Raw genomic sequence first — 16,521 nt, 5'->3', positions numbered from 1 at the left:
TATATATATAAATATATATATATATATATATATATATATATATATATATATATATATATATATATATATATATATATATATATATATATCTTTCAGGATTGTTATGACATTATATATAATGTACTTAATGTGCTTTTAAACAGTCCTTGGCAAGTAGGTGAAAGCAATTATCAATATTTACTGTATTCTTACCCTGTGGGCTCTGGAGTCAGATTGCCTGGGTTCAGATGTTGGCTCTTTTGCTTACTAGATTGTGACCTGGGGCAAAATCATTTAACCTTTTTGTGCTTCAATTTTCTCATTTCCAAAATGGGGAGAATTAGAGCAACATTGTTAGGATTAAAGAAGATCACATATGTAAAACTTAGATCAGTGCTTGGCTAATTTGAAATGCTCAACATGTTTGCTGACATGATTATTGTTGTTTAAAGGAGCAAGGGATTTGAAAGTGATTAGGAAGTTGGAGGTGAAGATGCAGATAGGAGGAAGAACCCGCACCATTTTTGTTGGATGATAGAAGAAAAATAGTTCTATATTAAGTTATCTGTATCATCCACCCACAACTTTAAGTGAAATCTTATGATAAGGACAGAATTATATTTATATTCAAGATCACATTACAAAATTGCAAACATGCCATTTTTGCATCAACATAGGGGCTTATAGGTCATCTAGTAGGGAGCCCGAGTTTTGCCTAAGATCACAACAGATTGTTAGTGGAAGCACTAAAGATGGGGGACATTATGTAAACCCTAATGCACTGCTTTTTTCTACTGCACCATGATGCCTCCATATTAGTCACATTGGAACTTATTCTTTATGGTACCTGAGTAAGTTTGAGACCAAGTAATCTTAGGACCAAATGGTTGAAAAAGCAGCATTATAGTAGTTAATCGTTTATAGTTTCTATTATTTTTAAAAGGATATCATGCCTTTCTTCACTTTGTATTAAGAGAAAGAATGAAATTATGTGAAGAAAATAGTTACCTGAGAGCTATAATCTCAATTTTTTAATATTAGTAGGCCACTTTTGTTGTCTTTATATCAAGAGCAGTTCTGGTTAAGGCCACAGAAAGCTACTTATAGGTCCTTTCTGTCATGCCTTATGATGGACACCTAGCAGGCAGGTAAGAGAGCACCTAAGCTACTAGCACTGCCAATAGTATCCACATGTTTGTGATCCGTTGAGTGTGAAGTAGCACATCAGAAGTAGCAACTGAGAGACACTGCTCTTAGGAATGGAACCAAACCCTGCCTGTGCTCTAGCACCATCGGTGATGTTTTTATTCCTAAAACGGGCCTGCAACAAGATTATATCCATAGCTCCTGCTGCATTATTATCTCTCATATTCCAATGCCAAACTTTTGAAATATCATTTTATCTTGTGAGTCAATTTGGATATAATTACAATCCTGTTGACCAATTAACATAGCAGTAATTATTAATACACATCAAAGGTATACTTTTAAAGCTCTAATTACCTATGCATATTAGTGGCTATAATTTTTTAAAGTACGGCATACATGCTAACAGGGGCACAATTATTAATGTACTATTTAATGAATTGTCACAAAGTGAACACATACATGTAATCACCACTTAGAAGAAACAGAATCTTGCCATATTAGCACTCCAGAAGCCCCCATGAGCCTTCCTGTCTCCTCAGCCATAGCAAAAGTAATCATTATACTGACCCTCTCAACATCAATTAGTATGTGCTGGGTTTTGAACCTTATGTAAGTAGTATTACATAGTATGAACACTTTTGTGACTGGCTTCTTTCACTCAACATTATGTTTATGAGATTCATCAATGTTGTTGAGTATAACCCTAATTCACTTATTCTCAGTGCTATGAAGTATCCCATTGTATGACTATAGTACTTTATTTATCCATTCTGTTGTTGATAGACATTTAAATTGTATTTGGTTCCGGGGGTATTAATAATAGTGCTGCTATGAACATTTTTGTACATATCTTTTGGTGCATGTATACATTTCTATGGGTATTCACCTAGGAGTAGAACTGCTAGATTACAGGCTATGCCTGTGTTCGGCTTTAGCAGATTTTGTAAAACATTTTTCCAAAGAAGTTCTTTTAATTTACACTCCCATCAGCAGTGTATGAAAGTTCTAGTTCCTCCATATCTTTGCCAGTGTTTGATATTGTCAGTCTTTTTCACTTTAAAACATTCTCATGAGTGTATAAGTAGTACTTCACCTTAGCTTTAATTTGCATTTCTCTGATGACTAATGAAGTTAAACACTTTAATTTGATTATTGGCCATATGGATAGCCTTTTTTATGAAGTGTCTTTGAGTGTTTTGCTCATTTTTGAATTGGCTTATCTGTTTTTTCTTATTGAGTTCTTATGTATTGTGTAATGATTCTTTTGTCAGATATGTATATATCTGCATACCACACACACACACATATAATGTCAAATATCTTTTCCCATTCTATGTCTTGCCTTTTCATTCTTAATGTTGTTTAAAGAAGTTTATAATTTTGATATAGTCCAATTTATGAATAGCTTTCTTTGTGGTTAGTGGTTTTATGTCCTATTTAAGAAATATTTGCCTACTCCAAGGTCATAAAGATATTCTATTTTATCTTCTAGAAATTTCATTGCTTTTTATTTCACATTTAGATCTTCAGTCCATTTAGAATTGATGTATGTATATGGTGTGACTCACATTATATATTTTTAAAAGTACAGAAGAAAAACTTTACTTTTTAATTTTATTATACTTTATTTCTTTAGAACAGTTTTGGTTTACAAAAAAAAAATTGATTAGAAAGTGCAGAGCTCCCAAACATCCTCTCCCCTCAATAGATTTCCCTATTATTTACATCTTGTATTGGTGTGGAACATTTATTACAACTGATGAGCCGATATTTATACATTATTAACTAAAGTTCATAATTTAAATTAGGCTTCACTATTTAGGCTGTATAGTTCTAGGGGTCCTAACAAATGTATAATGACATGATCTTGCTTTTAAAATCCTTTCTCATCTTTTCAGTGAAATAGCAAAAGCTGTGATCAATTTTTAATACGTACTTATTACTATCAGAGCTCAAAAGTAGCAGTAAAATAAGCAGATATAATGTTAAATATTGAATCATTAAATGAAGAACTTTTGACAAAATAGTTAAAATATTTGGTAAGAAAAATAAAATGTATTGACTTAGGGTAAAAACTGATAAGTATTTTAGCTCATGGATTTATATCTCTGACAGTAAGGAATCTGTCTTTGTCATAGAAGTCAGGCATTTGGCTGTTGTGTGCATGACAAAATACCACTGGCACTGCTCTCACAGTACCTGCCAAAGAACAACCAGTAGAATAAAAGTCACATAAAATCTGTGGGAAGCTATTTGTTATATTATTGCTAAAATCACAGTGAAAAAACGCAACAGGCGTTAATCCACCAAAGCAACATGGAGATTACTGTGCCATATCAAACACCAGTCCATCTGTGCGAATGTTTTTCTCTTCTTAGCAGAGGCTGTCGACAAAAGCTATATTCAAACCCCTTTTAACCCAAATTCATAGAATCCCATAATTATTTTAGATTGTCAGCCAGATTCTCTATGAGCCAAAACTATTCTTAGTTCTTGAACTAAATGGCAATTCACTACTTTTTTATTTTTTTGGTGTTTGTCTAAATCTTATCACACATTTAAATATGTCTTTAAGAATTTCTGCATTCTGTTCCCAGTCTATTTATCTAATCACATCTCTCACTCCTTGCTAATGCCAGTACTTAGCAGCCGTTGTTTTTTGATTTTTTTTTTCCTTCCTCAATAACTAACTTCATGGGAACTAATAGTAGTTCTCTAGAGCAGTGATTAGCAGTAGAGCTAGTAGGAGTCATATTGGACTATGGTGAAAGATCTCCATGAACTCATGGTGATTCTGATACAAAGTGAAATGTATGCCTGACATAACCCATACTGTGACCTGACCAGACTGTATATCATTCAATTAGCATTTCTTGAAATTTCCCTTCTCTGTGTCATTCTTTATGCTGTACATGTGATCTGTTAAAATTATATGTGGTCTTCAAGGCCTCACTCAAAGTCTAGTCCTCCATGATGCATTCCCTGTCTCTTGCAGTAAGAAATAATTTTTGCCACCTCCAAACACCTTACATTAACTCTCATCATAGGCTGCTCTGCATAGTTGTTTAGGAACTTGTCTTCCCTCTCTTACCAAGCTGTAAGCTCCCTCAGGAAAGAATCTGAAAATCACATTTATCCCTGTGTATCATACATTAGCTTCCCTAATTTCTTGCACATCTAGGTGTTCAGTAAATATCTGCTGGGTAAATTTTACCTCATATTATGCATGGATCCCTTTCAAAATTAGCTGAGCTGTCTATAAGCAAGTAAAGGTAAAAATATCTGGTAATTATAGCAGGGTACAAGTTATATAATGTCATTTATATGGGGAAAAAAACCTTTGACATAAATGAGAGAAATAAATATCAAAATGGGCTTATGGCTGTCTATATCATTGCTCATTTCTTCATTAATTTATAATGTCTAATTTGAAATTTTGGAGATAATCTATAGAAGGACCAAGTAGACAATCAAATTGATGGAAAGATTGAAATAACAACTCAGAGAAAATAATTTTGAAGAATAAGACTAAAATTGAGTAGATTTTCTATAGCAATAATAACTAGAGAAAATAATAACAGCTGACATTTAGAGCACTTACTGTGGGCCATGAATTGGCCTAACACTTCATTTGTTTTTTCACCTTTAACCCTTATAATCCAAAGTGATAGGGTTGTTTGAGATAATACTTTTATTTCCCTCATTTTACAGATGAGAAAACAGGTGAAGAGTGGACAAGTGTATTGCCCTACTTACCTTACTGTTTGCCCATAAGTAGCAAAACATGGATTTAATCTAGTCTGACTCCTAACTCTTAAGCATAATTCTGCATTGACAGTAATTTAGGATGTTCATCCATCCATTGATCCATCCACTCATCCATCCTTCCAGTACACATTAAGGAATACTATATGGTAGACACCATGCTAAATACTAGAAATAAAAAATAAAACATGGTCTTGACCCTCAAGGAAATTACAGTCCATTGGAAGAGACAGACAAGGATTTTCACGAAAACCTGTACTAAAGAATTAACTCTTGAAGAAAGAAAAAGACCTAGGCAAAAAAAAGGAAGAGAAATATATTTAAGTCAGCGGAAATCACATAAGCAAATACCAAAGATTAACAGAGTATGGCATGTTTGAGGTACAGCTGGACTACAGGTTGAGATGATGGTTGAGAAAGTTAGACAGAGGCTAGATTATGAGGTCCTCTAACTTATATTCAAGTTAGTAGTATTTATTGACCAGATCAGTAATAGTTGATTGCTCAGTAGTATTTTATTGCTGCCTCCTGAGGGCAGGGAGTTGGATATAGAAAGGTTTGAAAGAATGCTAAATGAAAATAGTCTTAATTTCTAAAAATTTAGTTGTCCTAACTCCTCTAGAAAAATAATATAACAAAATGAAACTTTAAATGAAATCTGGTAAAAATGCTGTATTTCAATAATTTATTATATTTCTAGGAAATTGCTGATACTAATGAAAAATTAACATGTCGTTGTTTTAGCCACAATTTAGTTTGTATAAAATAAAACATTTAGTTACTTGAAAAACGTGATAGTTTTGTAATTTGCTTTTAGATCTAGAAGATGGCCAAAAACAAGCTATGGTTAGTGAACGGACAGAAGCCTTTACCACTGCTCGGAATTTATTGGCCTCTGGAGCTGATGCTATTGAAAGGATCATGTCTTCATACAAAGAGGTACTTGCATTTTTTGTTGTCAATTCAATTAAAATAAGATATATGAAAATCAAGCAAAGTGTAAATTACTCAATGTACTTAGTATTTTGGAACCATACCTTTTCTCTGTCAAAAATTGCAAAGTTTAATCAAGATTAAGGGCAACTCCCAAGTCTAATGCTGCTAATACCTTTTACTTTTTGCACTATCAAGTGTTTCTCCTCTCTTTCCATCTATAGTATGACATATTTGTTTTTAAATCTAGAAAAATTCCCTTAGATGTGGACTCTGGAGCCAGAGTGCCTAGATTTACATTCTTGCTCCAATACTTGCAGATTATGTGATCTTGGTCTAGTTCCTTAACTCATTTGTGTTTCTGTTTCCTCATCTGTAAGATGAGAATAATGCTGACTTTGTAGGGTTATTGCAAGTCAATACATGAAGAATACTAGAAACAGTACATATTAAGCACTCTATAAATGTTAGCTAATAATATTACTTGTACATCTTGTAAACTTTTATTCATCCTCCATTATGAAACCTCACCAACAACATATTAAACCTTCTCTCAATTCCACCTTCTTCCTGCCTTTCCTGTAGAGATAGGTCTTCCTTTTCTGTGCTCATCTCTGTGTCATCTGGTGCTTTACCACATTATAAGTGTCACCTCCTACATCAGACCCTGAACTCCTTGAAAACAGGGACTATCTTTCTCATCTTTACATTCGTAATATTCATTTCAATACGTGGAATATTGTATGTGATTAATAAACATTTGGTAAGAGAATGGTAATAAGATCTGCAGATAACACAGGATTAAGATTAAAATCACTTTATTCAATTTAAATATTACATAATATTCCCAGGAACAGTAATTTTCACAATTAATTATTCTTGTGGCTTTCATATCAATATTAATTGCTAAAGCATCATTAAAAATTTAGCTGCCTACTAAATCAACCTTTAATAAACTATTTAAAGGAGTTATAAATTTTGTAATTTGCTGTTAGAACTTTTCAGCTTCTAACAACTGATTTATTGAATTGGGTTTTTTTGTTTTCTTTTGTTTTATGAAGTAAAACCAGTTATTCGGAGCCACATACCAAAACAACTCAACTTAAAAAAAAAATTTTTTTTAAATAGTGATTTTGATAATCTGCGGATACAGTCTTTTGATGTAATAAGTTACTTAAAATTAAATGACCAATCAAAATTTTGTTCGTCTCACTTTAAAATACTCTGCTATCAAAGCCACAGAAAGAATACTAATTCGTTTTTCTAGGTTGTCTCCAACTCAGGAAATAACTGCATTTTGCTTTACTTTGCCTGGATTTGCTTTGAATCATAGAATGTTCACTTCCAGAAAGTCTTTCTCTGCTATGACAGCACATAAAAGGCACCATGCTTTCTCTGCCAGCTCCACAAGGATCAGGCTTCCATTTTACAGTTTTAGGGCAAATCCCCTATCCTGTGTCCTAAAGAAATTCATCCACAGGCACATTCTTCATTTTTTTTCAGACACCCTTACCCACTCCATCCTCCATCCCTGTCCACTAATTTATTGCCTCCTGCCTTTCTTGAACTGACCTCTACTTTTGGTTTTGAAATTTTTTTTCTATGCAAATATTTATATTTGCCCAGGTTTCTTTTGAATCCACATTTTGTTAATCCTTAGCTTTTTTATTTTCCCTCTACTTGGGAACTCAAAAGATTCTTCTAGATACCATTTGAGAAATTATCCTTTAAATAACCATAACATTAACATATAGAAATGCCGTACTAGTGTAATTACAGACCTCTCATCAGTAGAGACAAGTGATAGGTTTTTTAACAATAATACCTACTGCAAAACTTAAGCAGTAACAAAAATCGTACACAAATGTCAGCATTGTTTTATTCTGCAATTTATTGCTTAAGAAGCATTTATTAGTGGCATGCCTTGTTTAGTGGTACCAGTTTCCTAGTTTTTGTGCTTCCCTTTTTACTGAGAAATATGATCTTGATAGGTGGTGAGTCACCTTTCACAGTACCTTGATAACGAGGTGTTCTGTTAATAGAAAAACTGCAGGAGATTAACCCAAATTGGACAGCTGGCAGAATGGGAGCAAGGCACCATTCTGTTGAGCCTTGTGGACTAATGCAGAGATTTATCTCATCTTATAATCTTATCTAGAAAAAATAATATATGTAATGTTTTTCTTTGGGCATATAAATCATGTTTGGCTTGAAAAGAAGCTGGATTGTGAGATTCATACTGCAAAGGATTTGAAGCTTTTTACTGAGCTTGTTCTCAATGTTGGTATCCTCTAACGTGGGTATTTTCTCTGGCCAAATATAGGAATTTTGACAGGTTGGCTAAGAAACATTCATTTCATAATAAGGAAAAAAGGTACTTTTCTTCTATTTAAAATCTTCTATTTTAATTAGAGAAGAGATACTAAAGATAAAGGATCATAATTTCACTGAATAACCTTAAGCTTTTCACAGAATTTCTAATTTTCTGGAAATGAAATTCATCATGTAAATAGGGGCCAAATTAGAAATTTTACTGAAAGATCCTTAAGCATCACTAATATTCTGAAATCTATACATTTCATTTTGAACCTTGACTTGAATGAATAATTTTTATGTATTTACAATTGCGATCAAACTTACATTGACATCTTGTTATATTTCTCCCTTGGTGAGCTTTTTTACTGTCATTTGTTTTATCTATCAGATGTATTAGCTATTTCTTATGTATAATAGAATAGGCTCTTTAACATTAAATCAAGGTTACATGATTACATATTTATTTAAAAGTCTGTCTTGGGCATATTGGTTCTATTTTATCTCTTTGTTGATTTTAGATCACTGAATTAGCAGGCTATACTGCCCGAGTATACAATATGTTTTGGGTCTTTGATGAAGTAAGAAGAGGCATTTATAAGCGAACTGCTGTCATTCAAGAGTCTGAAAACCTTAGCAAGAATGGAGCTAATGTAGAATTACCTCTCAGTGACACATTGGCAATCAGAGGTATTAAACTCAAGTGTTTTTATATTTTTCCTTTATTTAAGTGTTTATTTCATCAACAAAACCAAAGTTTTTTAGAAGATAGCTTTTAATAGTTACAAGGCAACAACATTTAGATAACCAACATTACTTCGACAGCTACTCCTAAAATTAGTACTGCAGTTCGAAAGGTGGTGACTAACATTACTATTAGAAAACAATGTTATGCTACTTTTATTTAGGAAAAAATTTCCAGAATTATTTTGTAAACTGAACATATGGTGGAATGAATTGTTTGCTTTTAAAATTCAACTAACAAATAGAATTAGAGCTGATGTCATATCGTTTTTAATTATCCTGTGTTTCTAAACTTAAGTTTGGTTAAAATATTTTTAAAAATTGTATTATTCCAGGTCTTAATTCTCTTTTTGCAGTACTGTGTTTTTTCTTTAAAAAAAGGTAAATTAATTTAGGGAAATAGAGTAGTTGTAAAAAGTATGGCTGGGTTATATCAGATTAAGTTTAGCTTTGCTATTGTAATAATGTTGATATTAGATTATTGTAAAATAATGTTCCTCAGAAAGATTTTCCAAATAGATGTGTCAAAGTATATATATTTACATTAAACTTTGCTTCAAATATGGATATCTATTTTACATTTGTTTCTATGACTTAGTTCTGTGAATTATCTTTATATCTGAATTTATCTTCTATACTGCATTAAACTTTAGGTTATTTAATGGACATAACACGTGATAGCTTTCGTAACTTAAACTATTTCTTAAATACAGGAAAAGTTATTGATGTGGATCATGGAATTATTTGTGAAAATGTTCCCATAATTACACCAGCTGGAGAAGTTGTGGCTTCCAGGCTAAACTTCAAAGTAAGATGATATTCAAGAATCTTCTGATTGTTGCCATCACACTAATACAAAACAACTCAGAATTCATGTACCTTATGTTAAATACTTGGAGGAACATATGGAAAGGAGGGGAAATCAAGAAAGGTATGCACAGTGGCTCAATTACAGAAGCAGTTACTTCTTCAGAAAGCAGAGAGAAAAGAGAAATTTTATATCTACTGCTTTATTGCCAGGTTGAAAATCAAAATTACGGTGCATTGAGAGCCTATCCAAGATAACTTCTGAGAATAGGAAATCTCCTCAGAAATAAGTATCTGCAAATAAATTTTAATATTTTTCCTTATAGGAATTACTAAAAAAAAATACAATATATTTACTTAAATATGAGGGTAGAGGTCATCAGTAAGTTTAATTCTATTAATACGCATTCTCTAACTTTGTTTTCTGTTTTAAATAATCATGCTTACTATTAGGAAAATAATCAGAAGATTCATGAATAGAAATTTAGTTTTTAATTTTGTTGAAAATAATTTGTTATTTAATATCCTATGTCTTGGTTATAAAAACTAAGATGTAAAAATATCTAATAAACCTGAGTCCTTGATTTAAAGTATGATAAAATTCAAACATACATTTTGGAATTCAAGTGCAAAATAATTTACTGATGAGCATTAGTGACTGTAATGAATGCAATTGGGCTTAGTTCAAACAAAGACATGATTGAATTCGATAACAGAATTACAAAGATGACAACATATGTGCTAATAATTTAGTACGAAACTTAGTCAAGGTTTAGTTATTAAAGATGTATTTGCTGGAAGTCAAAAGGAGAGGATGAGAGCATTGAATAGAGGAAAATCCTGTGTTAATAAATTTAAGAGAAACTTGTGTTTTAACTACAATTTGGTTAGGCTTTATTTTTACACTTTTGACCAATGCACAGGGTGGTTTAATGATTAGGATCTGACCAAGAGTACCAGTTAGTTACTCATGGCAATATGGAATATTTAATTAATTATTAATAGTTTAGCAATTTATAATTTGACATTTGTATAGTTTTTTTTGTTATGTTAGGTTTTATGATATCAATTCTTGTTATTCCATTTATTAGATAAATAGAATAAGAGTCTTGAATTCTGCTACCTACTAACAACATTATTGTGGACATATCATGCTCTGTGGAAAAATTCAGAGCTCAGTTTCTCATATATAAAATGAACTAAAAATACTTAATCAAGTGAAAGGATCTTATAAATTTTGAAGTTCTACAGAAATATACATTATTATAGTATGCTTTTTGGACAATTTATTTCTTACTCAGACAAAGAGTTATATTTAAATTCTCAGGTCCCTAAAATACGATAGAAAGTTCTGTTTCTTCTGATTGAAAAATAAGTTTCTAGAGGAAAATATTCTCATACTTTTCTTGGCCTTCAGAATTTAAAAAAAAATCATTTACAGAAGGAAAGTCAATAATTGTGAAAGTTTTTTTTGCCTCACACTCACTGTTTATTAAATATGAGAACTTATACTGAGAAAAACTAGTATGAATGTAGAAAAGTATTTAATTGCCACTCAAAATGTTTTAAATTTCTGAGAATTCCTAATAGAGAATGACCCTATTGAAATATTTTGTAGCTATGCTTTTCATCATGGCATATACCTTTAAAAAATCATTTGGAAAGTGTTTATGTTTCTACAAAATTAAGCTTCCTTAATCAACTCGCTAGTGAAAGAACATAAGCAAATCACAAAGTTGATTTTTTCTGGGCTCTTCCCCGGATTTTCTCAGTATGCTAACAATGTAATGCTCTTTCATCTTAGAGTTTTCAGTATGACGTATTCTGCATCATTGATACTTGGATATTTGTATCCATTCTATACAAAGCTACATCTACAGACATCCTGTAAATTTCTGCCTCTCATAGTTTCATATTATATTGATTTTTTGTATCACTGATTATAAAATATTATTTGTTCTTAGAAGTAAATCAAAATTTTAAATGGTGTTTCTATTCCTTGTTCTTCACAATGCCTTTTAAATGCCATCATAAAGGGCTGGCTGGTTAGCTCAGTTGGTTGGAGTACAGTGTTATAAAACCAAGGTCAAAGGTTTGGATCCCCATACCAGCCAGTCTCCAAAAAACTACATGTATATACCATAATAAGACAACTTCTCCATCCTTTTGAGTGGAAAGAGAATCATGAAATTTAAATCTTAGTTTAAATGAGAAATAAGATAGAAAATAAAGAAAAGTATCCAACAGATAACAAATAACCTTTGTTTTATTGATGAATATTATGTATAGAATATTCTCTCATATATTATAGATAATATTCTATATATCTGTGTGTTTTAATTCATCCCTAGACATGAGACTAAATTACACTGGCTTTCCTCTGTCTTGATTTAGTAAACATATTTTCTCCATCTGTGAATAAAGCAGAATTAGAATCATCTTCTGTCTCTGATTATGGGCTTTTGTGATTTCTGTAGCATTTGAGACTGCTGAAGTACAAAATTAAACAACCCAGCTGGCTCTTTGGATAACTGTGCTTTGCAGCTATTAACTCCAACTGACTTTCAGTTGTACTTGAATTCAGTATAAATTTAATCAAATATTAATGCAAATAAAATAAAATTTACTATATTTTAATTTAAATTTTTATAGTTTGTATTATTTCCCATGCAGTTGTATTTCTCCATATGGGTGTAATATCTGATAACAAGACCTCAATTAAAATTTTGAAAAGCCAGTGCTCATTTCTAGACATTCATTTTCTTTGGAATTGAATTACTTTATGATGCTGTTAGCTTCAGAGAATAGACAAAAGCCAAAGTTGAGGTTCTCAACACTGATATATTTTTATTTGATTTCTTGCCCATTCCTAACTAATCATGTGTTCGAAAGCATTTAAAAAATAAATCAGTTTTAAAATGCTGCCAAAAGAAATCATTTTTAAATGTTGCAGTTTGTAATTTTATTTCTTACTTTAGGTACAAGAAGGAATGCATCTTTTGATAACTGGTCCCAATGGTTGTGGGAAAAGTTCTCTCTTCAGAATTTTAAGTGGGCTCTGGCCTGTGTATGAAGGAGTTCTCTATAAACCACCTCCCCAACATATGTTCTATATTCCACAAAGGTAGGTAATTTTTTTTTTACTATCACAAGAAACAATTTCCTTTGGCTCTCAAATTATTTTGATTCCTCAGGCTCTTCAGTTTATATAAACAGGGTGTACATTGCAAGATGCCCAGTGGGTGACTGAAGCCACAGATACTACTGAACCCTATACACACTGCTTTTTCCTATACATACATACCTATGATAAAATTTAATTTATAAATGAGGCACAGTAAGGGATTAACAACAATAACTAATAACAAAATAGTACAGTTATAACAATATACTATAATAAAAGTTATGTGAATGTGATCGATCTCTCTCTCTCTCTCTCTCAAAATACTGTAATATTTTCAGACCATTTTTGATTGCTGGCAACTGAAACCAAGGAAGGGGAAACTGCAGATAAGGAGGAGACTACTGTATCACCCCAATTTTATTACTGCTTTGATTATAATAGTCTCCGGGACAATACCGCTTTTCATTTTCACATCTGACTAGATGTAGTGAATACTCAAAGACTGCAGATGTTAAGTCTCAAAGAATAGCAGGCTATTCCAAAAAATAATTAGATTGCATTAGATATCATATTATCTCTTCTCACAGAAAAAATAGTACTTAATGTACACATCTTTCCATCAAGCTGCCATACATTCTAAAATTGTTCATTTATATTTAAGAACCACTATAAAAATCTTTATTACGATTATGCTATATGATTAACAGTTTGTAACTACCTTAATTAAAATTGATTTACTGTAAGAATGAGTATAATGTATGCATAGATAAAGAAGTCTTTAGCCATTGTCCCTCATAGCAATTTAGAAACATCTAAACACAAAGTTACACACTTGAGAATTTAGAATATTCATCGTGTATGAGAGAAGGTTAAGTTTGAAGAAGAGACCCTCCTCATGCTCATCTGGCCCTGTAATTTTTCCATGTGTCTTCACCCTGGGTTAAGTAGACATCACATGTTGTACTCCCACTCTCCCACTGTATCAGAGGACTGTTCTGTGGAACCTAATAGAGCAACTAGACTGGAAGTTTAGTACCAGCACAAATATAAAGGTTACATCGAGTATGGTGTATTGCATGTCTCTTTTGCCCCCCTTTCCTTTGTCAGAAAGTGCTTGTCCTATCCTGCCCACTGGTCTAATTTTTAGACCATATGTAGTTAGGCAGATAAGATTTTGCGGATTTTTTTTTTAAAAAGACCTATGGTAGTGGTAGGACGCTACCTGGAGTATAGGAGGATGAAGAACTGCATTGGCTGAAAATGTTGGAGGCGAGCAGTGTCATGGATAACACAAAATAGACAACGTCTTGTGACAGCAGAATTATTATTTCATTCTCTGTATGCTTTAAAGTCCTTTGGGAAACTTTGTGATTCTAAAAGCTAAATAATACTGCCAAAAGTTTGAGTTTCAGACATTAATGTGTTTAGTAAACTGATTTAAATTTTTTATTTAGGTTATAAGGCATAGAATCATGAGGAAAATTTTCTGTTATATAATTCTCTTAATGCAAATAAACGTACAATAAATTATATATTTTTAGCCATTTTAAATTTCATACATAATATAAAAAGTATGGTTCTTGAATATATCTTTTATCTGAGCAAAATAAGACATTTCCGGGACATAAAAAAGTGAATAAAATCCAGTCTTTGTCCACAGAGTAACTTAACTATGTTATTTTGCAACAAACAAATCATTGGGAAACTTCTTCCAAGCTATGAAATTTACTGTTGCCTAAGCAAAAAGATCAACTACAACCCAGTTAAGGAGAAAAATAAGGATGTCTATTTTTTTAAGGCTAAGAATGTGTTTTAATAATTACTTCTAAAAGTCATTTTACCTTGATTATATAACTTTTAGAAACATAAAAATATGTATGTATGTTTGAAAGATTTATAGGAACATTTTCCTTGCAAAAAGCATAGAATTTTATTTAAATACATATGTAAACTAGGAGAGTCTAAATATGGTATTCATTTCTTACATTCTAAAAGCTGCTAACTGATGTTTTAAGTAAACCTGAAAATAATCTTATACATTTTAATGATTTGAAAGAAAGCTGTACTGCACTCTATTTCAAAATATTTGTCATTATATTATATAACGTTTAGTATACTAATTATCCTGATTTGAGCATCACATATTGCACATGGGTATTGATATTCAACTCTGTACCCCACAGATGTGTACAATCAACTGTGTTTCAATGAAAAAATATATGTCAGTAGGTAATCTTAAATATTTTTTACATATTCTTATTAATGAATCTTATAATCTAATATTTGTTGCATTAATTTGTAGCAATAGAATATAAGTTAACTAGTAGTTTTGCAGCATAAAAAAATCAGTATAGAATTGATACTTACATATGAACTTCACAAGTCATAAAACAGAACTTTGTAATAACTTCCCTGTGTTCACTTTTTGTGATTTAAAGACTTCTTGGTAGAGGATGGATCTCTTTATGGATTGAGCAAATGTACATTAATTGTTATTTTCATGGGGAAAAATAGAGTAGGCTTTGTTAAAGTTAATTTCTAATAATGTCACATAGTATACAGAAGAAAAAGTGAACTACTAAGAAAAAAAACTTCTAATTAACCATATTATGCCACTTATTTTTTAATAAAATCTTCACAAAGAATGCTGCTTTGGCTCAGTTTGCAGGCTAGGAAATCTGAATTCTTAGAAAATTGTGAGATCACCCCAGTGTTTTCCCAGTTAATGTCTTCTAATACTTTGGCAATGTTAATCATGAGAACCAGATACAAGAAAATCTGGGCCTTAGTTCAAGAATACAAATAAAGAATTCTGCTAGATAAATTAGTTTCAAAACAGCTTCCTCTCATCCCATCTTTATGAACGATGGCATGTAGTAACTACTGGAGCATTTGACAAGTTTTGGGAAAGAAATATTTCATCTGAATGTAGATTAGCCACTCTAGATCTATGGGATGGTGTTTGGTAAAGTGCTTAGTTTTGCCCAGGTAGTACTTTTAAAAAAATATTTTGGCACTTTTAGGCTGTTTGAGACTGAATTTCCTGAACAATGTGACGAAAACTCATGATGATTGAACATTGCTTCCTGCTTTATTAGCCATCCTGACCCTCAGGAAAAGTCTTCCACTTGGATGCAGATCCTAAATTTCTTTTTTCAATTTTTGGTGCAGTTTCTGTCTTCCCAAGCCCCTCAGGACAGATTTATGATCCCTTGTCTTGCTTTCACAACTGCACTAGTTTATGGCCCATTAGTCGCTTACTAACCCCCTGGTGAGTTTCTGTCTTCAGCCATTAAAGCCCCTATAGCCCACCTTTTTTTTATTTATTTAGTTCACCTGCTAAGAAAATATTATAATATTCCCAAAGTCACCAAAATGAGAAATTGAAATATTTAGTGGGAGTTGGGGGATCAGAGAGAATAAGAGAGAGGAAAGGAAGTCAGGGAGGGAAGAAAGAATAGGTGTTCACTGACAAAAGGTAGCAAAATATTGCATTCCTTTATACTATTATTTTTTAATCCTCCAGAGGATCATTTGTGTACATCACATTATAGCTCTCCTCAGCAACAGTCTCCATTGGGTACCAACCCACCATGTAATTCTGTTCCCAATGCTCCTGAGCTCACTACCATTCCTTGGCAGAAATATCTCAGGACAGAACCATGCTCTTCTTTTTTTTTTTTTTTTTTTTTTTTTTTTTTTTTTTT

At 31.9% G+C, this 16,521-nt stretch overlaps 1 protein-coding gene across 2 annotated transcripts in view; it reads left to right on the top strand.

Moving 5' to 3' along the window:
• The window catches only part of ABCD2 (ATP-binding cassette, sub-family D (ALD), member 2), a 51,089-nt gene that overhangs the window by 6,392 nt on the left and 28,176 nt on the right, over nucleotides 1–16,521 (top strand). The window contains exons 3-6 of one of the 2 annotated variants that reach the window (XM_008570173.1): nucleotides 5,717–5,832; nucleotides 8,661–8,829; nucleotides 9,597–9,691; nucleotides 12,669–12,814. In XM_008570173.1, coding sequence (XP_008568395.1) covers nucleotides 5,717–5,832; nucleotides 8,661–8,829; nucleotides 9,597–9,691; nucleotides 12,669–12,814 — 526 coding nt within the window. Of the gene's footprint in view, nucleotides 1–5,710; nucleotides 5,833–8,660; nucleotides 8,830–9,596; nucleotides 9,692–12,668; nucleotides 12,815–16,521 lie in introns of both variants that reach the window. The other variant, XM_008570172.1, reaches the window with a different exon arrangement.

This window comes from Galeopterus variegatus, unplaced genomic scaffold (assembly GCF_000696425.1).
Source record: "Galeopterus variegatus unplaced genomic scaffold, G_variegatus-3.0.2 Scaffold577, whole genome shotgun sequence".
Taxonomy (NCBI): Eukaryota; Metazoa; Chordata; class Mammalia; order Dermoptera; family Cynocephalidae; genus Galeopterus; species Galeopterus variegatus.
Note: the sequence above shows the minus strand (reverse complement) of the source record. Positions and strands in the feature narration are given on the sequence as shown.